The sequence below is a fragment of the Herpailurus yagouaroundi genome, unplaced genomic scaffold (assembly GCF_014898765.1).
Source record: "Herpailurus yagouaroundi ecotype Mexico unplaced genomic scaffold, PumYag 187, whole genome shotgun sequence".
Classification (NCBI taxonomy): Eukaryota; Metazoa; Chordata; class Mammalia; order Carnivora; family Felidae; genus Herpailurus; species Herpailurus yagouaroundi.
This window is the reverse complement of record NW_024412418.1, coordinates 30,461,280-30,487,821: the sequence shown is the minus strand read 5'-3', so window position 1 is coordinate 30,487,821 and position 26,542 is coordinate 30,461,280. Positions and strand designations below refer to the sequence as shown.

Sequence of the window (26,542 nt, the reverse complement as noted above, 5' to 3'; positions counted from 1 at the left end):
ATGGTAGAAATCGAAAGAAGAATCTCTGTTTCAGTAGATGTATCTTCTAGACAAGTGCTCTACTACAAGTAACATCTAGAATGAATTTGCTATGGTCAGCAGCCAGCCTCCTATGTTGATAATAATCGGCTCATCTTTGTGCATACACAAGTGAGAGTTGCTAGCAGGGTACGAAATAGATGTGCCACACAATCTCAACCCTGAAGGAATATGTTAGAAAAAAAGAAAGGAGTAAAATGTGCTGGAATGGAACAGGTACCAGGTTGCCTCTGGGTAATAGAATTATGAGTCACATAGATAATGGCAGTGAGTATGTTTGTTTTTTTAACACTTCTCTATACTTGAAAACTTTTATTTAGTAATCATGTGTTATTTTCATAGGGGAGAAAGGTATTTAGAGGTTGTAGGAAAAAAATGTGCTAAAAGAGAAGAGACTCCCTTAGCAAATTATTTTATTTGACTCTGTCACCAAATGAGGAAAAGTTGGGTCCAGGCGAGATTAAGCTGCCTATAATGTTGAGTTTCTCTTCCTCTCTCCTTCTTAGACTCCATAGTAGCCGGTTGTGCAGTTCACCTTTTTTTTTGTGTGTTAAACAGTTCACGGATCCTCGCTCTCCTTGGTTTCCAGCACGTCTTCAATTTATTCTACGGTGAGTGTAAATCAATGCTGTATGCATTGCTATGATCATGAGGACTGGGGCTCCTTTATCAAGTGTATCAAGAATAAACTATAAAATCATTTCTCCTAGAGAAAGCATTTCCATTATAAGGGAATCGTTTAATAGGGAACAAGATTTGAAATTCACAAACAGCTGTTGATCATAATGTATCAACCAATAAGGCAGGAGCTCACTTTGTTAAAGTGGCATTGTGCTTTGGGTGGTAACTAGTTAGAATGTGTGAAAAGCCTTGGCCACCTGCTGGTAGCCTTAGAAAAGAAAGGCCTTAAATAACTTAGTCTTCTGTCTGCCTCAGTTTCTTTATCTGTGAAGTGGAAAGAATAGCAGCCCCTACTGTGAGGGAGATGACCTTTCATGACAGTATAAATTCCTTGAGGGCAAGGACTTTTTCTGTTTTCATTCCTAGTGCCTAGAGCAAAGCCTAGCATATAGTAGGTGTTCAGAAAATAGGCTTGAATGAAATAAGAAAATGCATGGGAAGCACTAAATACAGTGTGCACAGCACAGAGTAAGCTCTCGAAGGTTGGCTATCATCACTGAGTGGTCTACTGAACAAAAGCCAAATGGAATCGAAAGATGGTACTGGATTTGTTCAGAGGTTTTTGCTTTTTATAGCTCTGTACATGACTATTTATCTTAAAATTTTTAACTTGGGAATCCCTATAGGAAAAAAATTTTACTAATTAAGAATTGGAAATCCTTTAGCCCTTAATTCCATGGAGGACAGATATTTTAGGAAGTCAGTTTTTGGTAACGCCAGGCTCCTGGGCTAGAGACCTCACGGGACAAACTGTCTGTGGCCCCTTAGAAGTTTAAAGGCCATCCTGGAGTCAAGTTAAAGAGACCAGAGCCTAACTGCTCTTTCTTAGGCCGATAGCAAGCACAAACAGACTTGAGTGAGCGCTGACATGCTCTGATTTGAAGGACCTAGAAAGGATCTTTTCTGCTCCGACCCACCTTGCCACCTCCAAACACCTCGTTCCTCAGCCGGTCACCTTGTCCGAAATTTCATCACAGAGTCCTCACTTTGGTTAGTAAGAGGGATTGCCGAAGCCACTACCTACTAAGAAAGCCATAGACATGGCCTTCTAAATCTCAACTAGTACATACTCGAAGTCCTGTCTTCTAAAGGGCAACTCTGCGACATGGGTGCCAAGATAGTACTTTCAAACCTAGATTTACTGCTTTGACAGGATTTACTGGCCCTGTGTGGATGTGAGGCTCTGGGCTACACCCCAAGGATGTGGTGCGGGTGGGCAGAGGAGCCTGCTGCTGAAGGAGGAAGCCAGACGTACCCAAGGACAGCTCGGGACCTGGGACTCTAGTTCCATAGGGTGGGTGCAGAGGCTACCACAGGCATCGCCATCCCCAAGCCCCTTGTTTTCCCAGCGGAGTGCCCGGGGTTTCCCGTCAGCGCGGAGCAGGAAGGTTCTTCTCAGAAGAGTGAGAAATGGGGGCCGGCCTGCACCGGCCAGCCTTGGAGGGAAAGAGCATGAATCCCCCCGCTGTGAGAATTCGGACCTCGGAAGCCATCACTTGCGTTTCCTGGCTGCACTGCCTTCGTGCAGCCCGCTGGAGGCTCTTAGCATCCAAGGCCTTTCGGTCGCTCTTGCTCTGGGTGTGTGGACAGGAAGCTGATGTTTTCATGAAATTACAAATTATGCTGAGTTGATAAAAATTCACACGTTACCAAAGACCTAATAATAAGTTTCAACTTCATATGTAACTAGACAAGAGCCCCAAGGCCTAATCTTTGTTTTTTTCCTCACTATATGACTTTGTACAAATTATGTCATTATTCCGGGTAGTTGTCAGTTTGTCCTCGCTGTCAGGAAGCCAGTGGTCTCAGAGGAGGTGCCCACAACTTCTGACATTCCACCAAGTCATTCATCAAAGGTTCCCCTATACTGTCCTCTACATGTGCCTTCTCTGAGCATATAGGTTACTTTTGCAGACTTAAAAAAAAAAAAAGTCTGGGGCGCCTGGGTGGCGCAGTCGGTTAAGCGTCCGACTTCAGCCAGGTCACCATCTCGCGGTCCGTGAGTTCGAGCCCCACGTCGGGCTCTGGGCTGATGGCTCAGAGCCTGGAGCCTGTTTCCGATTCTGTGTCTCCCTCTCTCTCTGCCCCTCCCCCGTTCATGCTCTGTCTCTCTCTGTCCCAAAAATAAATAAACGTTGAAAAAAAAAATTAAAAAAAAAAAATAAGTCTAACATTTGCCTGTTTCCACACCAGAGTAGTCTGCGAATTCCAAACTGTATCTGACTACGTTGCTGCCACCAAGCGTGGACATGTGGTCCCTCATCTGTTATCAGCCACTTGGTAATAATAGAATTCTGAGACTCAGACACCTTGGCAAATGTTAAAGCGAACAAGTTCTCGTTCTAAAAAGAGATTGTTGGAGTTTCGTAAGTTGCCACCAACCCAGACCAAAGCGTCTGTTTAAGAGCTGAGTGTTGTTGAAGGCTCTTATTGGATGATAATAGGTTTTTCCCTGAAATCTCTGTAATTCTTGGATATTCAAGAATGCTCATTCTGGCTGAAAATTGCCTGTGATTTTAATTAGAAAGGAAAGAAAAGGCAACAGTTGCTGAGCAACTGCCATGAAGAAGTCATGGAGTAGACTTTGCCTTGAAAATGGAAGGTGCCACATCGGGCATTAGACCGGCTTTCTTGGCCGGTAGAGGGCAGGAACTGCTAAATGGAGGGAGGCTCCTAGCTTCACTTAAGAGCTCCCAGAGCAGCAGCTGGGGGTAAGATTAAGAACAGGGGTCCAACCCTGAGACAGTGGGCAGAGTGACAGTGGCAGAGGTACGGGGAAGGGGGGGAGTATTAGGCCCGTGGATAGGAGTGTTTAGAAGTGGGGCTCCTCCTATATGGATGGTTCACCCTGCTGACCGACCTCCGTCAGCCGCCCAAATGTTAGATAGCTGTGACATTCTCACTGTTAACTTTGTCCTTTGGGGTCAGACTCAAAAGTCAGGGACCTTATTTCTAGAAGGCCTCCATAAGAAGGTAGCTGTAGTAAAAAAGCAGGAGAATGTGTTTGTTAAGATCCTAGACTCAAGAGCCAGACTACCTTGGGTCCAGTCCCACCTCTCCCTCTTAATAGCTGTGACCATGGGCAAATTATTCAACCTCCCTGTGCCTCAGTTTCCTCATTTGTGAAATGTAAGTGAATAATGTTAGTACCTACCCAAAGGGTTGTTATGAAGACTAAAAAGTAGAAAGGGCTTACAACAGTCTCTGGCACGCGATAAGCATCCTGTAAATGCTACTTATTACCAGACTGTAAGCAACATGCGGTGAGGGACTTGGTCATGCTCACAGCTGTATCCCAGGTTCTTCAAACAGTGCCTGGCACATAGTAGGATATCAGCAAATATTTGATAGGTGGTGGTAGTGGGCATGAATGGATGAACAGAGAAAGAGGGACGGGTGAATATTCCCAGAGAGGGAAGAGGAAGTCCTGAGGACACCTCCCAGCATTTTCCTGAAAGTGTTTCTTAGATGAGAGTGTCCAGCTGTGTGATTTCAGGCAAGATAACCTAACCTCTCTGTGCCTCAGAAGGAATACAGACCTACTCTGTGGGGTTACTGCCAGAATTAAACGATTTGGCCCCCCCACGTTCCTAAAACCCAGCTGCTGCTGTTCGAAGCCAGCTGGAGGAAGGACCCTCCTGGAGAGGATCAGGAGTCAGGGCAATGGGGTGAGGAACAGGGCGAAGGGAGACCAGACAGGAAACAGCCCCCACCTGCCCCAGCCGATGGGTGTAGGGTCTGCAAGGTCTAATGAATCATACCGGTAGTTCTGCATTCTGAACTAATATAAAAGTAGACACCAGAGTCAGATGCTGATATTTTAATAATGGGTTTATCACTGGTGAAATTGGCTTAAGACACACATCTAGCACCCAAGGACAAAACAGTCCTTACTGATTTTCACTCGCCTACCTGGCTCCCAAGTCACTGCTCCAACCCTGGGGAAGTGCAAATGGAGGGGTGGAGAGAAGGTGGGAACACTTCCAACATTGCCCAGAATGGGAGGGGGGGTGTCTTCCTTTCTGGGCCCCTGTGAGAACCCAAGGAGAGTGAAAGAAAGGTTCCCCCTGCTTCAGGTTCCCCCTATAGGAGGAGAGAGGTAGTCTTATGGTCCCTGGCTAGCAGGTGGCTGTGTCACCGCAGACACAGGGCCCTGGATGGAAGATTCTGCCAGTCAAGGGCCCACGGGCTTCACCTTTACTTCCCAGAGTAGCAGGAAACTGGGGGACTGGAGTTGGGGCAGCAGGAAGGTGAAGGCCTGTCCTTTCTCACAACCTGGGGAATCAGCAGACAGGCTGATGGGGCTCCCAGCTTCCCTCACTTCGGAGGCAGTGCCCCGGAAACAGGAGAGGGAGGAATGACACAGGCAGTTACCCCGTGAACAGTCCTTTTCCCCCAGCTAGGATTGCCAGATTAAATACAGAACGCCCAGTTAAATTAGAAATTCAGATTGACAACAAATAATTTCGGGGGCGCCTGGGTGGCTCAGTGGGTTAAGCGTCCGACTTCAGCTCAGGTCATGATCTCACGACTCGTGAGTTGGAGCCCTGCATCGGGCTCTGTGCTGACAGCTCAGAGCCTGGAGCCTGCTTTGGATTCTGTGTCTCCCTCTGTCTGCCCCTCCCTCCTCCTCCTCCTCCTTCTTTTTCTTCTTTTCCTCCTCCTCTCTCAAAAATAAACATTAAAAAAAAAAAAAAACCAAATAACCTTTTAATATAAATTGTCCCCAGTGTAGCATGGGATATACTTATTTTTATTTGCTAAATCTGGCATCCCTACCCTGGCCCATCCCCTTCGCATCACACCTTCTCCTGAGCACCCAAACTTATTATCTCCACACGGGAGCAGAGGGGCTCCTCACAACCAAAATCACAACCAAAAGTCTTCCTAATTTCTTAAAATAATATGCCGTTTGTATTTGGCCGTTCTGATGGGTCAAATTAACTGAACCAGTTTATCCAGAAAAATAACACCAGGAACAAAACTCATAACTTCGGGACTTCTGTAAGCATCCAAATGTGCTCTTCCCCACGGGCTGCATTGTGCTGCTCTTTGTTCCTCAACTGGTCTAATTTCCCTTATGATTTCTTTACAGCCAGAAGAAAAGTGCCAGTCAGAGGTAAGGAACAGTTTGCCGGCTGGATTTCCTCTGTCACTATTATCTGTTCCTTCACCCAGCTCCAGCTGGGAATGGACGCTTTGAGCAAGTAACTGTCCCTTGCCGTCTTTAGATTCGCAAGCTGCGGCGGGAGCTGGATGCCTCACAGGAAAAGGTTTCAGCTTTGACCACCCAGCTGACAGCAAACGTGAGTACAGATGCAGGGTGGTAGCCATGGGAGGGGGGGCAGCCACTGCTCCCTTCCGACATTTCCTCACGGCCGCCTGCCCCCGAGCACCATGGAAGCAGTACGGTGTGAAGGGCAGGAGCTTTGAGCATCGTGAGTGTAAACGTCCGCTCCGGCACTTTCTGGCTCTGTGCTTCGGGCAGCTTCTTTCACCTCTGAGCCTGCACATGCCCCTCTGTGCAGTGGCGGATGGTGATACTTAGCTCTCTGGGTCGTCAGGTGATCAGTTCTGGAATCCATTAAGTGGTCAGAAAAGTTCATTTCCCTTTTCTTCCTCTTTCTGAAAATGTTCATCTTCAGGAGAAAAAAAAAAAAAAAAGCGAAGGCTCCAGATAAATAGCTGACTGTTCTGTAATTACAATATGCACAATTACGTGTTCAGGAAGGGCTGCCAACCAGCATTCAATTCAACAACTGTTTATGTGCCAACTATGCCCCGGGCACTGTGGGTTCAACAGCAGAGCAGACACCATCACTGTCATCTTCGTGTACTTTGGTACGGCAGAGAGACAAAACGCTTTTCTATAATAGGCTAACTGTTAAGAGAGAGAGGCAGAAGGTTGTGGGAACATGTAGGAGGCGCGCAGAACTCAGTCTGGTGGTGGGGGGGGGGTCAGGAAGGGCTTCTTGGAGGAGGTGACCTGAGGGATGCTGTATAGGGGAGGATGCATGGGGAGGGCAGCGTTCTACCCAGTGTACACATACATGTATCTGTGCAGACGCCCAAGGGGAAGTCTTGGTGCGTTTAGAAAGTATAAGTAAGCTCATTGTAATTAGAATCTATGGCTTGGATATGGGGCAGTGGCGCGGGTGGAGGGGAGAAGGAAGTCAGGAAGAGGCAGCAAAGAAAAGCAAGGGGCAGGTCACATCACACTGTCTCCCGGCTGTTAGGGGGAGAGTTTGGGTTTCCTACTGAATCTGTGTGTTTGAAGCAGAGCAGTGTGGTGGTTCGATTTCCTCCTCATGAAGCTTCCTGACTATGGCATGGTTATGGAATTAAGGGGTCCGAGTGTAGGCAGAGACCTCTGGTCTGCAAAGGAGCCCTGCTGAAGAGCTATGAGCCAGGGAGGGCTGAAGTTTAGCAGGCAGAGCCTGCAGTTTTAGGAGGCACTGAGATGTTCCTGAAGCAAGGCTTCCTGCGGGAGCGCGTGGGCCAATCTGAGACCACAGATACATGTGTGGGAGCCTTGTCCCAAAGCAGCCTGCACAACCCCATAGTATGCTGGTAAGATGAAAAGCAACTTCAAAAGGTTGTCTTCCTTGGACCAGGAAGCTGAGTCAGTACTCCAAGCAATCATTTGCTTGGAGTTTTTGCCCAGGTAATGCCTGGCTTGAGCCTGAGTCAACTGAAGGAAACTATTTCTCTTAAAATCTGCACATGAAATGCTTCATGTGGTACTTGACCTTAATTAAAAGCTCAGGAGCTGGTAACTTCTGTCACCATTGTTCATTCTCCTGAGTTCTCTCACATTTCTGGGAGTGTTTGAATTTTTTTAAACCCTCATGTACCAGGCCGCTCTGTGTTTCGTTATCCTCCTTTGTTTTCTTTTCTGCTTCCACCGTCAGTAACGCTATCAAAAGAACATCAAAGATTGAGATCTGAATTTTGAAGCTTAGAACCTATTTATAAGAAAAAAACAACCCAGAGATGTTCCGTGGGTTAGTCTTCATGTGGGTACCATTCGAATCCAAAACCAAATCCCAAACTCACTGAGGCAATCTAGATATAATCCGAATGTGAGATTTAATAGCAAGCCCCATCTCAGGTGATTTTTGGAGCTACTCCCCTGGTTAAGGATTACTGCTCTCAATTGGTGCCCCCTACATATCAAAAAATAGATGAATTGACTTATCAGAAAACTCGGGTTAATTCCTCCAGTGGCCTTGTGCTGCCCAAAGGGCCTTACGCTGGGCCATTTGGAACTCTACCCTCTGCTCCAGAAGACTCAGGGTGAGGTCTCTTACATCATCGTTATTATTCCAAAAGTGTGTTTTGCTCCTCACAAAAGCCATTGAAATCCAGTATTGTTTCAAAGTAAATATTTAGTCTTACCACACACCACCGGCAGCCCTAACGTGTTTTATTGTCTGCCGTCTTTCTCACAGGCCAAGCTGTATTTGTTTTTCTAGGCCAAACTACCCAAAGCCACCTTCTCTGGGTGTTTTTATACCACTCGTGTTTGTTTTCCTGGGAATGTGAGAATGGCACTTGGTCAGAAGGCTGTTGTGTGGCTTTGAACCAGGCTCGGGACGGCCTCTCGGCCTGTGTTTTCACAGTTGTTCGTGACCTAAAGTCGGTCCTTTCTCTCGACAGCAAAATGCAAACCTCTAGCTCTTCAGAGCAAACACGGCTTCTTCTTGAGTTTGCAAAAACACTTCTCAATAGCTAGTCTTCTTGGGTTAGGTTTTTGTCTTTAACTGAACGGAAAGTGCGAGTGCCTACAAGTAGAGGCCTGGGTGGTAATCAAAGAATTAAGATAAATGGAAATTCAGTCCTTTAAATTTAACCTTGGCGCTCCTTTGAAATGGCAAGGTTAACAGTCATTTCTTTTCACCGTCTTTGCCCTGGCCCTGTTTCCTTCATCCACTGTGTAAACTGTCTTAAATTGATTGGCTTTGCCATATTCTCCCCGCCAGCTGAAGCGTATCTCTTGATTTCAAACTGCATCGACGTTTTCTCAGTTTTTAATGATGAGAGGGCAATGCAGTCAGAAACTGACTAATCCACTTAATATTTTTATTATAAGCGGTCCTGCTCCCTGATAACTCCTACAGCTGTTAGAGAAAAGACCCAACAGTTTATGCCGGATATGTCTTCTCCTCACCTGTCCCTGCTTGATGAAGTCTAGTGACCAAGAGCTCTGACTTCTCCCATCTCTCCTCTTTCAAGTGACACGTCTGCTGACCCTCTCCACAATCCAGGACAGTGTCCCACCCCTCCCCTGGCTGTTACCTCACTTTTATTCTTCACTGAGTGCCTCGGTTCTGTGTTCCTCTAGAATGTTACATATGTAGTCAGATCTTACTTCTCCCTCCTCCCCAGACTCCCACTTCCTCTGCCTCCTGCATCTTCCCACCCCTCTCCTAGAGCCCTTTCTTATCTCTCCCCACCTGTGTTCTCATCCTATTTTTACTTGTTTTCCCAGCCCCAAACCTCTTCCTTCCCCCCAAAGTGTCCATTCATTCCTGTGTTTTGCAATTCCATAACAGTACAGACCATTTTCGCCTATGTTGTTTCACTCAAGGCTCACGATAACCCTGGGAGGAAGACAGACATCGCCCCCATTTTATAGATGGAGAAACAGCAGTCAGTAGGATCAGCTCACTTGTCCATTCTTTATTCTCGGTTTTGACCATATTATCAGGATCCTCAGTCAACCCAACCGCTATTTCACCTGCTGCTGTACAGAGGAAGGAAGAGGCTTCATGTTAGGACACAAGCTTGCATCTTACCCTTGAAGAAGGTTGCAGAGAAAGGGGCAGACAGAAAAACATCGCATGTCTCGATTCTAAGATACATGTTTTTTTCCCTACATTTTTAACATGTCTGAAAGTGGGATACGTATTTTTCAAGATGTCCTAGCACTATAGAGAATAGTGGTGTGTCTGATGTCGGGTTCTAACAGAAGCGTATAAAAGTAGAGAGGGGCCTTGGGGGAAAGTCCTAACTCCCTGGAGGAACAGGGGAAGGTTTCTCCAAGGAGGTAGCAGATGGGCCTTTCGGTGACTTTTTATTAACCGGGGTTATAACAAGCAAAATAATGCCAACCGCTTTGTTCATCCATTTGTTTTTTTTTTTTTTTTTAACGTTTTATTTATTTTTGAGACAGAGAGAGACAGAGCATGAATGGGGGAGGGTCAGAGAGAGAGGGAGACACAGAATCCGAAACAGGCTCCAGGCTCTGAGCCGTCAGCACAGAGCCCAACGCGGGGCTCTAACTCACGGACTGTGAGATCGTGACCTGAGCCGAAGTCGGACGCTTAACCGACTGAGCCACCCAGGCGCCCCTTTGTTCCTCCGTGTGTACAAACATGCTTGATATGAGCCTCTCCTGTGAGCTTGGCATTTAGTGAACAAAAGTGCCATAGAGCAGAGGAGCTAGAAATGAAGCAGCAGTCACAGGAGTGCATGTGTCTCTGACGGTGACACCATAATGCACATAGGTCGGCAGTCCACGTGCTTTTGAGGGTGAACGTGAGAGAGCCGTCGTGAAGGCGTGAGCTTCCGTCTCTTGAGAAGGTTGTGTAAAAATTAGGGAGACAGCAGGGAAAGCACATATGAAGGCCCTGAGGTGGGAAGCAGCATGGGATTTTTGAGGATGTGAAAAGCTGGAGTGACTGGATCCCAAAGAGAGATGGAGACTGGGGCTCCAAGGGCTGAAGAATTAGGCGGGGGCTAACTCACATGGCCCCGGTGAGGATTGCAGTCCTTAAGACCCAGCACCCAATAGGCTCTCTTGCCTTGCAGGGTGATCTAACTGAGGTGGTGTCTTTTCTCCTCCAGGCTCACCTGGTGGCAGCCTTTGAACAGAGTCTTGGAAACATGACAATCAGGCTCCAGAGTTTGACCATGACGGCTGAGCAAAAGGTAAAGGAAGAAAGGGTGCTTCCCTCCTCCCTGCTTGGGATGAACAGCAAACCTAAGAATAATACTCTCTTTGGTTCCAGAGAGTAGTAGAGATTTTAGTGCACTTGAACTATGGGAATTGAATCGTGAAGAGTAGGTCTGTTGAGTGCAAAAGTGACCTAAACGAAGGGGCGGCCCCAGCACCCGTGACCCATCTCACAGTCCTATTTCTACGGCTTCTGTGTGCTTATGTGCCCGTTGAAGATTGATGCAACCTAAATACATGGGACAGAGGTTTTGTGGAACTCCTTCGTTCCCTCCCCGCCTGTGCTGAAACCGAGTCGCACTTCTTTTGAGCTCGGTCCAGAATGATGGTAGGGTGACCGGTATTTTTTTCTGTTCCCCAGGATTCAGAGCTGAATGAGTTAAGAAAAACCATCGAGCTGCTAAAGAAACAGAATGCAGCTGCTCAGGCTGCCATTAATGGAGTAATTAACACACCAGAGCTCAACTGCAAAGGTAAAGGAAGGAAAGCAGCCTTCTAGGCCAACAACCTGCCTGCCCTTAGGAGCCCTCCCCTGACAACACACGCTGCAGTCTCCCTGCCCCAGGGTGTGTGTCCACGTCAGTCACTCAGGTCCTGGGAGGCAAACACTTTGAATCCAGTAACTCCAGGCCTCCGGGAAGGTAGCTCTTCCGGCTCAGCCTCTTCCCTGCTGTGTCTCAAAAATGGAAGCAAATGTGTTTCATCGGCAAAGTGGCGTAGTGTTTCGCTTCGCCTGTGTCCTTATGCCTGAAGCCCTTAACCTCAGTCGTGCTCTGGTGTTTCCATATCGACTCGGGCTACCCTGAAGTAGGCATCTCTTGTTTGCCCAGGAAAATCTTCCTGAGCGAATTGCTTCATCCGTGTGTGTCTTACTTGCGGGGAGAAATGGAGTTGTGAGGAGGAGTTACCCTCTACCTCCCACAACAGTGGCCTTAGTGGTCATGGTAGAAGTGACGGTGATAGCTAGCATTTATGGAACACGCGCTGTGTTCTAAGCCCCTCCGCTCAGTGTTTTCAATTATTAGTTATCTCGTTCGCTTCCGCAACAACCTTATGAGCGCAGTGCTGGTCCTCTCTGCATCGGGCTGCTTGAGTCACTTCCAGAGTATAAGATGCAGAAGTGGGACTGGAACCCAGGTCTCTCTGACTCTGACACCAGTGCTCTTAGATTTCGTTCTGTGCTTGTGCAGAAAACTGGCTGCAAATTTTATTTCGGCGTCACTGCTCTTTCAGACAGTGTGATTTCTGGCGTCACCGTTATTTCAGCTGTCAGGCCTCCTGAAGAGTAATGACAGGATCGAAATGGGAGGGATTGGCAAGAGCCGGCCAGCCCGAGGAAGCGCAAAGGGCATTCCAGGAAGAGGGAAGAGCACACGTTAGGGTCCCGAGATGAGATGGGCTCGGCATCTCCAAGGAGCCAAAAGAAGGCTCGTGAAGCAGGAGCGTACAGAGCAGAATGGGGCTCGGGGTGGCCTGACAATACAGGTGACTTGTCACGGTTCAGAAATAGGATTGGGTGCCTGTCTCAAGCTTGAGAGAGCTGGTGTTAGGGGGGGATTGTCTTGAAGCCTCCCTGACTTCTGTTTGATGAAGCGGATAGAATGGGCCTTCATTGAATTGACTAAAGGGGGCGTAACTTCCACCTGCTCACGGATCTTCAAACCAGCTGCTGAGAGCAGAAGGTGGTGTCTAATGGGAAATACTCGGGTGTGTGTGGATTCAGGTATAAAAGCCATTCCCTGGGACAAAGGACTGGGCTCCAGGCAGCAGCTGCTGATCTCCTGCCTTGGGTCTCCAGGAAATGGTACCTCCCAGTCTGCAGACCTCCGCATCCGCAGACAGCACTCCTCTGACAGCGTCTCCAGCATCAACAGTGCCACCAGCCACTCCAGTGTGGGCAGCAACATAGAGAGTGACTCGAAGAAGAAGAAGAGGAAGAATTGGGTGAGTGTGCATCCCAAGACTTCTGTGGGTCCTAGCAGACCAGTGCCCCCCCCCGCCCCCGGAAGAGCCCAGGCTCGCTCTTAACTTCAGAGCATAGGCCTTTGAGAGCGTGTCCAAAGAAGCCTATGGATAGGTTTCTACCAAATTCAGTGCTGTGCTCAGCCAAACACCAGGACTTACGAAACCACCACCACCTTGTAGTTTTTCTGTTTCATGAGACTTTACGTGGCATACTCATCTTCCATTTCATGTACATGTTATGTCGTCATCATCCCATGCTATAGCCACAGAGTTCCAGGCACTAGAGCAAGGGTACTCTGCAGTGGTTTCTTCTTAGCTAGTCTGGGGTGGAGGGTGTATGTTACCAGTTATCCCGTCATCATTGATAATCCTTATCTGCTTACTGACACAATTGACTGCTGTGACAGCCTTAAACCAACTTTTCTCTAAACAATTTTTGACCGCGTCCTGTAAGTAAAAGTGTCATGGTGTAGGGGTGCCCTGGTGACTCAGTCCGTTAAGCATCCACTCTTGGTTTTGGCTCTGGCTCAGGTCATGATCTCACAGTTAGTGATTTGGAGCCCCGTGTCAGGCTCTGCACTGACAGTGAGGAGCCTGCTTGAGATATTCTCTCTCTCTCTCTCTCTCTCTCTCTCTCTCTCTCTCTCCCTCCCTCCCTCCCTCCCTCTCTCTCTCCAAGAAAGAAAGAAACATTAAAAAAAAAAGTGTCACAATTTAGATGTTAGGAGTTAGGACAAGGTTTTAAAACTGGAGAGTTGTACTTCAAAACAGCGAGTTTGATAGACCCAGTTTCCAATACACTGTTTCTCCATGTTTCCATAATCCCAATGAACTGCTTGAATTTCTGTGCTGTGGTGTCTGGAGCAGTTTTTTTCCCATTCTCCTGGAAATATTTCGCACGCCCGCCATTTTTTTTTTTAAGTAAGCTCTACCCCCACCATGGGGCTTGAACTCACCATCCTGAGATCAAGAGTTGCACAGTCCACAGACTGAGCCAGCCAGGAGCCCCCTACCCACCCAGTTTTGGTTGTGTGGAGGCTGTGGAGTTCTGAGACATTTGCTGCCCCCTGTCTTCAGCGCAGGGATACCCCAGATTGATCTGAAGGGGGCTAGTGCTCAAAGGGCCCCATCTGTCAGTGCTGACCGCATCGTGTGTTCAGAGTAGCTTCAACGTCCTCATTCATCCCACATACTTCTCCCTCATTTCGTGTTATCTTGGATGGGTGGCGAGGTCTACCAATAGAGGAGTTGAGGTTTGAGTGATTTCGGTTATTGATCGCTTGCGCTGGAAGACCGTAAGGCCGGTTCAGTGCAACCCTGTCCCAATGATTAAATTTTTTCTTTGTTACTAACGGCTTTCAGTCAACTCCTTCGCCGTGCCTTTTAGAGGATTAACGTATGTTGCTGTTTCTAATATATTGTTGGTAACTATGGTCTGACTTGATTGTCAAGGTGATGAGAGAGAATTCTTTTCTATGAAAGACAGTGTATATCCATTTTCTCCAATTCAAAAAATAAAACATATTTATTTGCTTTAAGACAGTTCCAGGTTATCGGTAGAATTGGGGAGGATGGATAATTGACACTCTCAGATCATCCCGAAGCTTAATTCCGTCTGATCTTTGCAGTCTCCTCTTCCACCCGGCCTTTTACCACAGGGAGAGGCAAGGATTTAGGTTGATGGCTTGTGTACTAGATCCTTCTGTTTCTATAACTGGAAATACGGTGAAAAGCAGGAAATGGGAACTTGATCAACCACACGCTGGACATGCCATTCGTTATGGATGAAATCCTGATGGGTAAAAAAAATCCCGTTAATTATTTCAGAATGGCCTGTTTCTGAATTCTTTAATGGCTAAGAAAACCTCCAGGATGTTTTCAGAAGGAAAGAAGGATTTTAGGAAAAAGGAAATCCCTTTTTTAAAAGACCTTTTTTTAAGACAAAACTTAACTTTTCAGCTCTAGAAAATACGTGCTTGTGGCTTTCGGAGAAGACCCTGCACTTTAACTCTTGATTCTCATTAGAATAAATACTCTCGTTGGACTTTTCAGATCCGTCGCATGATGTGGGGAATTTGTGAGGTACCAGTTCCCTGTACCCAATATGGCTAATGAATTTCTCACAAATACCCACTATTTGAGTAGTAAGCGAGTGGCTAGTTCCCTGCTTGTTCTTACGCGTATGCCAGCATAGCGGGAACTCCTGAGATCTTCCAAAGGGCTGCATTGGGGCCTAGTGCAGCAGTGAAGCCCTTCTTGCTGAGAGAAGAAGACACAGACATGCCAAAAACAAGTTAAGGCGCAGAGAGATGGCTGATAAAAGACATAGGGTGAGAAGCACTGGAAGGCGAGGGCCGTCATTTCAACTAGACAAAGAAGCTGGAAGAACTCGGACTATAGGGCCTTCCAGAAGCACTAGTCCTTGCCTTTCCTCACGGAGGAAGATGCCCCTAATGCCCTGAAAGATTCACGTTCTTACCAGAAACCTCCTGTGTGTGTGGTGTTTATCATTAGCCATGTCGTGTCTGAGAAGTCCGAAGCTTTCCCTGTCACTGGCTTTCTCTGTTAAAAATTGTCTTTTTTCCTTCCCCTCCCCCATTTTTGCTTGCGTTTTCCCTGGCAGGTCAATGAGGTAAGCAAGACCACCGTTAATATCAGATACCAAGCTAACCCATCCATTGATATGACTAATCTCACCCGCATCCGCCACCATGTCTGAGCATCCTGCTTTGTTGCTGTGTAACCTCATCCTCCCGACATCCATCTGCTGAGCCAGGCTCTGTCTTGCTGTTGGCATCTAGCCTCGAAGCAGGAGTAGGCATGGAATGTCACCCACAGGTCCAGTCCTTTGAGCTGTCAGCACCAGATAACTCTTCTTCCCTTACTGCACTGATTCAAGAGAGCTGTTGGGAACCTCTGTCATTGGTTGGGGGGTGGGGGGGAGTCGTGGGAGAATTAATTGCTCTTTTGTCTGCATGTCTCTGTGTTGCCGAGGCCTGGGTGTTGGGTGGCAGCCCGTGCCAGGCTGACAGTCTCGGATATTCAGTTACGCAGCTCCTTCAAGCAAGCCTTCGGGAAGAAGAAGTCCCCCAAGTCGGCATCCTCTCATTCAGACATCGAGGAGATGACAGATTCTTCGTTGCCTTCCTCGCCAAAGTTACCACACAATGGCTCCACGGGTTCCACTCCGCTGCTGAGGGGCTCTCACTCCAACTCCCTGTAAGTCTGTCTGTCAGGGACACACGCTGGGCTGACGATGCCTTTGGCCTCTAGGAACTCCCTCAAACAGGAAGGGTTAAGTGTCCTGTTAGGATACATCTGCCCCTTGGGGTCTTGTATGTTGTGTTTCATAGGACTGGGCATTTTCCACCAATGTTTCAGGACTGGAGAGGTTGAAAGAGAAAGGAATCTTCCGTTGTCCCAGTGGCATTGCTGTAGCAGCCATGAGCAAGTTGCTTAACCTCTCTGTTTACGTTGTTTTATTTGCCAAAGTAGGATAATGGTTCTTGGCTACTTATCCTGTCCTAAGGATTGAACGAGATAAATGGATGGGAAAGAACTACAACCATCTTACTGGGAGGAAAGATGGTGTTACGCGTGTTCACAGTTTTTGCTGAAGTTCCAGTTCATTTTCGTGACAGAGCGTAAAGAGATGATGCCATTCTTCTGCGATCAAAATTTGGTGTTGACTCTTTTCTCCAAGGTCAACACTCAGCATTTGGAAGTTAAAAAAAATGGAGACGACTCGGTGACAATTGTCTTTACCAAAGGGTTCTATCTTTGGTAAAATGATTCATCTCCATGAACTCCCCTAGTGAATTAACATACAGTGCGGTATTGGTTTCAGGAGTAGAATTCAGCGATTCATCATCACATACAACACCCAGTGCTCATCACAGCAAGTCCCCCCACCTCTTAATACCCATCCCCCATCTAGCCCATCTCCCATCCACCTACCCCTGTCGACCCTCTGTTCTCTATCGTCAAGAGTCTCTTGTGGTTTGTTTCCATCTCTTCTCTCCCTCCCTTCCCATAGGGTCATCTGTTTTGTTTCTTAAATCCCACTGCATATGAGTGAAATCATAGGGTATTTGCCTCTCACTGGTTGATTTATTTCACTTAGCATAATACATTCTAGCTCTATCCACGTCATTACAAATGGCAAGATTTCATTCTTTTTGATGGCTGAGTGGTTTACTGATTAACTGAAATCTACGGGTAGTAAATTTTAGATGAGTCAGTTTGTACAGAGCTCCTCGGGAGCGCCGCTGCTCCTGTTAAGTGAGATAGGCGTTTGCTCACGTGACCTTGGCTTCTCTGCTATTCCCCTTGGCAACTAGGTAGGTAGAAGGGAAGAGTCGCCAACCTCCCATGATTTCCACTGAGCACCCACTGATCATTGCTCCATCAGAGGTATAGGGAGACAGTCCTGTGCCCCATCTAATAACAGAAGGCCCAGACTCCACAGACAGAAGTGCGTCAGGAATGGCTTGGGATGGACAAGTGGGGACGCAGGTGTCAGCTCCTGGAATAGTGAGAAAGATTACCCTTGCCCCATAGGACTGCGTTCCCTTAGAGACCATGAGTATACCAGGCCAAGAGTGAAAGACCTGGAGCTTGTGTGGTTTGCGGTACTGTTAGTAAGATGAGCCAGTACCCAGGAGAAGAGAGCTGCTGTGGCTGGGGTCCAAACAGCCCCTGAGCTAGGGTTGGACAAGGGAGTGGGTCGTTGTAGACACCTCAGTTTCCTCATTGGTAAAAAGGAGATTAATTACATCTACTTCCCTGGATCCTCGTGAGGGCCTAGTCAGACACTGTGCCTAAAGGGCCTCCTTCCTCTTCTCCTTCAGTCTCAGGAAGCCAGGTATGTGGTGCTGACTCTAAGTCCGCTTAACCATCCAGCCGCCGGAGCTGAAGACAGCAGCACCTGCTGATGACAGCAGCCTGCATAAGTGTCTGAAGGCCAGCTTACCAGATGGGTGCATGCCCTGTGAGCAGGGGGCTCGGCCAGGTCTTTGCAGCGCACCAGCCACGTGGTCACCGTGGAAGACAGAAAGTGGAAGACAAGAAAACAGCCTAAGGCCTTGAGTTTTTAGCAGTCCCACCCACCCATGAAGTATGGCTCTGTTGGGGAGTCTCCATTTTACTTAGATTAGCAGCTCCACTGAGGACAGGGCCACAGTGCGTCTAGGCCCGTGTTCTTGTGTAAAGAATTAGGTAAATGCCCAAGAGTGTGAGTCCTATTTGACCCACTAGGTGTCTCAGAAGTTAATAAGAGGCCAATTGCCTGTGACACACATGCCATCATCCCAGAGCACCTCAGTTTGTCTGGCCAGGAGAAAAAGGAACTCGCCTGTTCCTTATTTGTGGATTTAAGCATTGTATGTAACAACCCATGTAAGCGGGGCACAACTCTAGATGTTCTGAAGAGGCCTAAGGTGATGCTCACCAGAGTCCCACCCCTAGGGATTAGGGACCAGCGGGGACACCACCCAGTGTAGCTGTTTTACTTCTGAGCTTCTGCTCTGGCTCTGTGCCAGTCACCAGTTACAAGGGCGTACAAGACGGATAAAGTTCAGTTCTGGTAGACCAGGGCGCAAAGCAGACATCAAACAAGTAAATCTGAATAAACTAGAAAACAGCTCAGGGTTAGGTTAATGCTAGGAATTAAAATAGGGTGTTGGGATACGGAGTACTACAGCAACTGCAGACAGAATGGTCCGGAAAGGAGGCGACATTGCAGCTGAGATCTTCAAGACAAGAGGGACCGTTGGTTAGTTCTGGTCAGTGACCCTAGCTGCTGTAATACATGGAGTCCCAAAGCTCAGAACCCAGTTCTGAGTCGGGCAGCCTGCGTGGAAGACTCCTTCCATCTGGATCCACCCATCCCACTGGATCGGAGTCCTTCGCTGAGTGCTCTGTGTCCAGCCAGCAGGTGAGGTGGGGGAGGGGAGAGAGTGCAGGGGTTTCTAAGAGGGGTTTCTCTTAGAGAGTTTCATGGGCCAGACCTAGAGGAGACACATGTCCTCTCTGTCCACAGTCCACTGAACAGGGTCATCCCACCCACAAGGGAAGAAATGAAATCTCCGCACCCAGGAGGGAAAGGAAATAGACTGTGGGGAGCAGGGCAGCCTTCGCCCCAGATAGTTCAAGGAGCCTCAGGTGGAGACTGGGAACAAGGGATGGCCAGTGTGTGGCCAGTGTGGCTGCGGCATGGTTAGGAAGTAGGAAAGTGGTAAGAAAGGAGGCCATGGAGATAGGCAGGGCCAGACCACGGGAGACTTTGAAGTCAAAGTAAATTTGCATCTGCTTCTATGTGTGATGGGTTATCAGCCGTTGGAGAGGTTTCTTTTGTTTGTTTGTTCTTGAAGTTTATTTAAGTAATCTGTACACACAATGTGGGGGTTGAACTCACGACCCCGACTTCAAGAGCCACTTGCTCTAGCGACCGAGCCAGCCAGACAGCCCATTCACTGGAGAGTTTTAAGCAGGAATGTAAGATCATCTGAATTCATGTTTCACAAAGATCAGTCTCCTTTCTGTAGATAAGGAATAGAGAGGAAGGGCAACCACATAAGAGGCCAATAGCACTCTCCTCCTCATCCTCCCCACGATGGCCTGGTTCGTGTCCTTTGAGCACTCTAATCACACCCCCTTGCCCTTTCTTTGTTCTCTGCCTGGTACACTCTTCCTCTAGATATTCTCTTCCTTCATGTCTCTGTTCAGTGTTACCTTTTCAGTAATGCCTTGTCTGTGCACCTTGTGTAAAATAACGCCCCCATGATCGCCAGCACTCCCCATCACCTCTCTTTCCCCTGTTTTATTTTTTACCCTGGCACATACCACCACCTGACGTGTAGATTGCCCCAGGTTATTTGTTTTTTGTACCCCCCCCCTCTGCCAACACACACACCGCCACACAAAAATCTACAGTATAAGCTGCATGGAGGTAGATACCATTGGATTTGTAGACGTTCAGATCGTAAGTGAGACAAATGGTAATTCATAGCACAGGTGAGTTTAAGATGTGTTCAAGAAGAAAGTTGACAGCACATGGTGATGTGGAGTGTGAGGGGAAAGAGAAGAATAATCCTCGAATATTCCTAGGTTTGCAACTTGAGTACCTGGGTATGTGAAGGTACTGTTTCTTGAATCGGTAAGAGGTGCAGATGGGGCAGAGTGGGGGGAGCGTCAGGAGCTCTGGTTTGGCTATTTGAAGCCAGAGCTGCTCAGGAGGCATCCACATGGACATGCCAACCAGCCTGGGACTCCTGGAGGCGTAGATCTAGTGGACATGGGCTCATAGGTGGTATTGAAAGCTGGAATCTGGAGGGTTCTCTACGGGGTTGGATGGAGATGGAAAAGAGCCAGAGGGCCAAGGACTGAACTTTGGGTGCTCTGAAGAGAAAGGAGAGCGGCCAGCGAGATGAGAGGAGGTGGGAGGAAAACAGAAGCAGAGAGAAGAAACTTCTGGTAGCAGGGTCAAGTGCTGCTGGGTGGCCAGGGAGGATGAGGAAGAGAAAGAGAGGATGTCGCACTGGGCTGTGCAGCGCTCCCAGCGGCCACTGCGAGAAGGCTCCCTCCAAACCACTTTCCCCGGAGGGATCGGGTGGGGCAGACTCTGGGCACTGCTGACCTTCTCTGACATTCCACAGCATCCATGCACACTGGAGATGTTTGTTTTGGGTCCGGTTTTCCAAAGGGTGGGCAGAGAGCAAATGCTTCTTTCCAACCTTGAAGGGTTTGTAAGAATGTGCAAATCTAGATGTGAGAGGAAGTTCAAAGAAGAAACCCGAGGCAGAGAAGTGGAGGGTGGGGTAGGGGGCTCAGAAAAGTTCCTACCCTGTGGGCGAAAGGAATGGTAACGTGGGAAGGCAGTGTTTCCCATACTGGAGGCATTTAAAATTAGGTATGCCACCAACCCTGCCTTTGGGCCAAGACAGTGGAAATTTGGGAGTATCATGTTAGGGACTGAGTAGGAGAAAATCTACATCAGGTTGCTTCAGGAAGTAGTCCATGAAGTGGATGAGCATGTATTGAGTGCCTGCTGGATATAATTCAGGAGCATGGGCTCTAGAGTTACGTAGACCCACCAGACTTGATCATGATTTTGTCATTTTGGGGAGCGGGGAGGCTTGTTGTTATTTTTTAATGTTTATTTGTTTTTGAGGGAGAAAGATCATGAGCAGGGGAGGGGCAGAGAGAGATGGGGACAGGGGATCTAAAGCGACCTCTGTGCTGACAGCAGAGAGCCCAATGCAGCACTCACACTCATGAACTGTGAGATCATGACCTGAGCCAAAACCAAGAGCCGGGCACTTAAACAACGGAGCCACCCAGCTGCCCATGATTCTGTCATTTTTAATGGGCCTGTTAATATCTCTAGGACTCCTCCCCCCCACCCCCCTTTTAAAAGGAGATCATGGCAATACCTCTTCAAGGAGTTGTTAGTAGATGTAGTAAATTAAATAATACGCTTCACATGCCTGGCGTAGTCGTTTGTGTATTCCATATGAATTTACTGAGCACCTGTTATATTTGATCAGTGTGATCAGACACCAGAAATGATGCAGAGAACCCTGGTCCTGGAGCAGTCAGCCATGTAGGGGGTAACCTGTTGAGTGCAACCAAATTATCAGAGATGTACAAAGGTCTAGCATGGAAGGAACCAAGGGAAAAAGTGCTGTCCTGGGCAAGAGGGATAGATAGAGACTAAAACCTAGCTGGGGCTGCTGCAGAAGAATTTAATTTTCAGGGCACATAGCCGACTCAGTCAGTGGAGCATGACACTCTTGATCTTGGGGTTGTGGGTTCAAGCCCCACGTTGTTTGGTGTAGAGATTGCTTGAAAACAAAATCTTTAAAAAAAAAAAAAAAACCCTTAATTTTCAACATCTCTGTGCTAAGTAGGAGGACATCCCCTCTCATTGGCCAAGCGTCACAAAGTAGCTCATGTGATACAGCCCACAGAGGTGGGTGCTGAGGAAGTCTTGTCTGTCTTGTTGAGGAAGCTTCTGGGGAAAATGTACAGATCATGTGAAGGAGACTGGGGCAAAATGCCTTGCCCTGGAGCGCCAGACGCACCCGACTGATGGTGTGAATGGAGGCTAACTGTTCTCTACAGTGAATTGGAACCTTCCAAGTCTGTGCAGGGCGTGGTTTAGCGAAGCCTGGAGTGTCACAATGGAATTTTGCTCAGACTTTACTCTCCATTTAAACCAGGAACCCGTACTTCTCTCTCAAGAAGAAACTAGTGTTTGCAAGCTCCCACTGCAAACCTTGCAAACCAGAAAGGCATGACCATTTAGTTAAACCTTACAAACTATAGCCTACTCACAGCACAGAGAGGGGTGAGGGTTGGGGGAGGGGCAAGATCTGATTTCTAGAGACATTTTCTAGCCCTCTTAGTCCCAGATCTGTTGGCCTCGGTTTGTCATGGGTATAGAATGGGAATGATCATAATATTTTCAGGAGTGAGAGTTTTTAGAAGATTTTAAAGCCAAGAAACTCCCTTGGCTACTGACAACTTTTAAAAGTAGGAGGTGGTTTTCCTCTCTTTGCATCCCTCAAATGAAAACCATTCAGGTGTAGGTCAAGAAAATAACAACAGAACAGTTTGGCTATTCAGGTGTTAAATTTTTCTTCTAGTCCTTTCTGCCCCCCAAATACAATTACACTTCTTTCAACGATTATAAATGGTTTCCCCCTGGCAATGAACACTTCCACACCCTCAACCCGTTTTACAGGTCAGGCTTTTTTTGGCCTCAGATCCAGAATTTGGTCTTGGAGAGCAGGCTGCACAGTTATTTCTGCAGAGACCACATGTTCATCATATCTTTCAGAGATAATCAGCTTCAGCTTTGTAACTTTAGGAACATGTTCTTTTTTTTTTTTTTTTTTTTTTTTTTTTTTTTTTTTTTTCCAGTCTTCAGTCCAAGAAATGTCAAAGCTTCTTATTCTGGATCACCCCTCACCCCAGAACCAATGATCTTTGAAATCACCATCCTTTTTTTTTTTTTTTTTTTTTTTTCCCATAGAGCCACCTTTTCTAACATGGAGATTTGGTCTTCCATTTAGTGCTGACCTGCCAGGTATCCGAACAGCAAACCTGACTAATCACATAGGGAACCCAGCCTAGAAGGTGATAATGGCATATGGGTGGAAAGGACGACACTGAAAAACGCTGTTGCTCAATTTTCACCTAAAACTGGCTTCTGTATCCTATCACCCTGTCTGCTGACTGTGCACGATGTTTCCCTTCCTTGCTGAGAGCTTATGAAGCAGTGTGGAAGGGTGGGGGAAGGAAGGAATGTTGTTCTCTCAAGACACTTTCAAAAGACTGAGTTTCAGAATGTGACCAAAAATAGACTAACTCCCTCCACAGGAATCTTTAGGTTACTTTCATTTGGGGGCAAATAAAAATCACTCCTCAGCTTTCTGACCTTAGAGTGTCTAATCTTTAAAACAGACAGTTGACCTTCCTTCTCTGAGTGGGTTCAGATCTCAAGGAGCCTGTGGTGTCATTAAAGGGGCCCAGCTGGGTACACATTGGAGGGGGGGGGTGGTTTCAAGCCCCAAAGGTTACTACTCCCTTTGGCCAGCTCCTGCTTATCCCAGATTATTGGAACTTTGTCGAAAGGCACACCAAAGCCATTCTGAGTGTCAGAGCTCTGCAAGGGAAGATGGTAATACAATCTGTGAATTTCAGGTGCTTTGATCTTATTGCCTCCAGGAAGCACTGGGAAGATGGTTAGACAGGGTCACTGCTGCACAGACCTGCTGATGGATGTGGACCAGTGGTCAGTGGAGGACTGGAGGGAGATGAACTCAGAGCTGTTCTCATCAGTAACACCCACCCCCCTTCCCTAGAATTTCAGAGTGCATGGACAGTGAAGCCGAGACAGTCATGCAGCTCCGAAATGAGCTGAGAGACAAGGAGATGAAGCTGACAGACATCCGCCTAGAAGCCCTCAGCTCCGCACACCAGCTCGACCAGCTCCGGGAGGCCATGAACAGGATGCAGGTGAGCCCGGGAGCATGGGCTGGGCCCAAGGCTGTCTGGGGAGGGAGTGGCAGGAGGCTGCTCTCTGCCAAGCTAGGGGTGCAGACCGTTGCAGCCCTCTGCTTTCCTAGCCTCTTTCTCTCTTTTCTCTTTCTATTCCAAAGCAGCGAGTCTCCTCCTCTTTTCATGTCCTCCCGGATATTGCCCAAAGATGAGTCTTTTCAAGGTATGGGAGGAACCATGCGTCTCCCCTTTGTGTAACTTTCAGTGGCTCTGCCATTGGCTCTTACAAGTTCATTTATTTATTTTTGAGAGAGAGCGAGCTGGGGAGGGGCAGAGAGAGGAAGAGAAAGGATCCCAAGCAGGCTCTGCACTGCCGGCACAGAGCCTGACATGGGGCTCGAACTCAAACCGTGAGATCATGACCTGAGCCAAAACCAAGAGCCGGATGCTCAGTCTACTGAGCCACCCAGGCGCCCCCCTTTTTGCTCATAATCTACTACCCACCTATTCACAGTTCTACTTTCCAGACTCAACTCAATGGCCAGAGGGAGCCCCTGCTCCCTTTGGCTGCCCAGGGATTTCTGTTTCATCTAGTTCCCTCCACAAGGATCTCTTTCTGCACATCTGATTTGGACCCTTTCCTCAAAGTTGAGCCTCTTACTCTGCAAAGTTTTCCCAGGCCCTGCATTCTGGAAGCGTTAGTGCCCTCGTCTGAATTCCTATAGATTTGTTCTTACAACCCCTTGCCTTCCATCATGGATTGGAAGGCATTTGGGTCTTTTAGCTTTTTTTTTTTTTTTTTTTTTTTTTGCATCCCTTTCTCAGGCTGTAGCACCCATGCTTTGCACATAGTAGGGTTTTCTCTAAATATTCATAAAAATGAAAGAGCCCTGTGGGCTCTGCCAAACGGGACCTCACTGGAGGACAGCATCTTCCAAAGGGGGTTCCATGGAACACTTGTTCCAGGAGAGCCTCAGCGAAAGGAAAACTCTTTGATCAACTGTGTTGAGGGTTGCTACTTCTTGTGTGCCCCTCTGAGCTCCCCAGTGCAGAGGAGTTCATAAAGCCTCTGAGTCCTGCAGGAAAGACACCTGTCAAGCCCAGAGTCACTCAAACCTCTTAGATTGTAGGCCCCTTTTTCACTTAGGACTCGGGCAGCAGACTCTGGGAAACATTTCTGAGTGCTTTTCAGAGGCCATCTCTCTGAAAGGATGGCCCTTGCCCTGCCAGACAGGTCTTGTATATATGCAAACAGCAAGCACAGCCGAATCTCTCTGGCAGTGTGACTGACAGCCTCGGCTGGGGTACCCACTTGATCCCTGCAGGGAACCTTCCGATTCCTCCTCCAGAATAAGGCTCGTCCGCGTTACCTCCACCTAGTAAGTGAACCTCTCCCTTACTCTTCGCAGAGTGAGATAGAGAAGCTGAAAGCTGAGAACGACCGGCTAAAGTCGGAGTCTCAAGGCAGCGGGTGCAGCCGGGCGCCCTCCCAGGTGTCTCTCTCCGCCTCCCCTAGGCAGTCCATGGGCCTCTCCCAGCACAGCTTGAACCTCACCGAGTCAACCAGCCTGGGTGAGTGGCATCACGGGACTGGGGGCAGGTCGGGGCCTGCAGCTGGCACTCCACTCTCCAAGCAAGAGCCCCGAGATAAGCAGGTGAACAGATCAAATGGAGAGGCAACAGGCGTGTGTGCACTTGGGGTGTGTGTGTGTGTCTGGGTGTGCGTCTGCTACCAACATGAGCCCAGCCGTTAGACTGCTGTCATGCTTTGCTCCAGTGCCCCGAATTCTCCAAGCCACACGCTTGGATCCTCTCGTCCACCATGTTGAGTTCCGTTTGATCCATTTGAAGAGGCTGTGACCTGCAAGCCGAATGCTGCATAGAAACCCCATAGTAGCAGGTCCCAGTTGGGGCAATGGCTTGGTGTACGTACGGTCTTCCCGCCTTCAGGATGGATTCCAGGCCGGCACCGTAACTAGCCAACACGATCTAGGTTTTCTTTGTAAGCATATTGAGGCTGGCGCTTTGATTTCTTACCCATGATGCTGCGTTTCTGTCGTTTTGGTTGAGCCTCTGCCTCGCACTTCCATTTGGCAAGGTACATCGTCAGCCTGCTGGCTCCTCGGTCGGTCCACCGTTGGTTTCTGTGGTTGCATTCTCCATTCCGCCCTCCCCCCTTCCCCGCACCCCGACACCTGGTTTGTCCCGCTGCCGTGTGGACAAGCAGCGGGGGTGTCAGGAAGCCGGCTTTGCTGTCCCCATGTGCCTAAGGCTGTTGATGTTTTCCATTCGCAGACATGTTGCTGGATGACACTGGTGAATGCTCGGCTCGGAAGGAAGGAGGCAGGCATGTTAAGATAGTTGTCAGCTTTCAGGAGGAAATGAAGTGGAAGGAGGTTAGTTGGATCCCTTTCCCTGCTCTGCTTGTCCCTTCCCCCAGGTAGAACTACCTAGCTTAGTGATGTCATCGTCAAACCGGATCACCTCAGCACCTGAGGTGATCTGGAAGTACTGCTAACCCCTTCCTTCACTAACCATAATCCCCAGCAGCATCTTGACACAATTAAAGGGAGCAAACGGCTCTTCCTTCCCTCTCTTGTTTGCAAAGTCTAATAAAGGGTGCTAAAAATATTCCCCTGCTGCCTTTCCACGGAACCAACTAAACACTGCCATCAGTCAGAAATGGCCTTTCTGAGGTCATGTGTTCCTAAAGCACTTCTGAGGCAGCTAAGCACCGTGAGCACAGAAGGCACAGAAGCAAACTGACCAATCCCAGCTGACCCGAGAGCACCCGTTTTGCCCGGTGTTCAGAGACTGCGGAGAACGTGGGAGACTGAGGTGGCCCGGTGACACACGTGGCTAAAAGTGAAGCCAGTGGGGCGTCCTGACTCCCCG

General features: G+C 48.2%; 1 protein-coding gene across 17 annotated transcripts in view; it reads left to right on the top strand.

Annotated features, from left to right (window-relative positions):
• The window catches only part of NAV2 (neuron navigator 2), a 742,917-nt gene that overhangs the window by 693,901 nt on the left and 22,474 nt on the right, over window positions 1–26,542 (top strand). For 11 of the 17 annotated variants that reach the window (XM_040495644.1, XM_040495643.1, XM_040495633.1 and 8 more), the window contains 11 exons: window positions 598–650; window positions 5,816–5,839; window positions 5,952–6,026; window positions 10,570–10,653; window positions 11,040–11,151; window positions 12,402–12,622; window positions 15,267–15,275; window positions 15,690–15,862; window positions 23,512–23,665; window positions 25,057–25,219; window positions 25,943–26,043. In XM_040495644.1, coding sequence (XP_040351578.1) covers window positions 598–650; window positions 5,816–5,839; window positions 5,952–6,026; window positions 10,570–10,653; window positions 11,040–11,151; window positions 12,402–12,622; window positions 15,267–15,275; window positions 15,690–15,862; window positions 23,512–23,665; window positions 25,057–25,219; window positions 25,943–26,043 — 1,169 coding nt within the window. The remainder of the gene's footprint in view (window positions 1–597; window positions 651–5,815; window positions 5,840–5,951; window positions 6,027–10,569; window positions 10,654–11,039; window positions 11,152–12,401; window positions 12,623–15,266; window positions 15,276–15,689; window positions 15,863–23,511; window positions 23,666–25,056; window positions 25,220–25,942; window positions 26,044–26,542) is intronic. The other 6 variants (XM_040495639.1, XM_040495636.1, XM_040495642.1 and 3 more) reach the window with 4 other exon arrangements.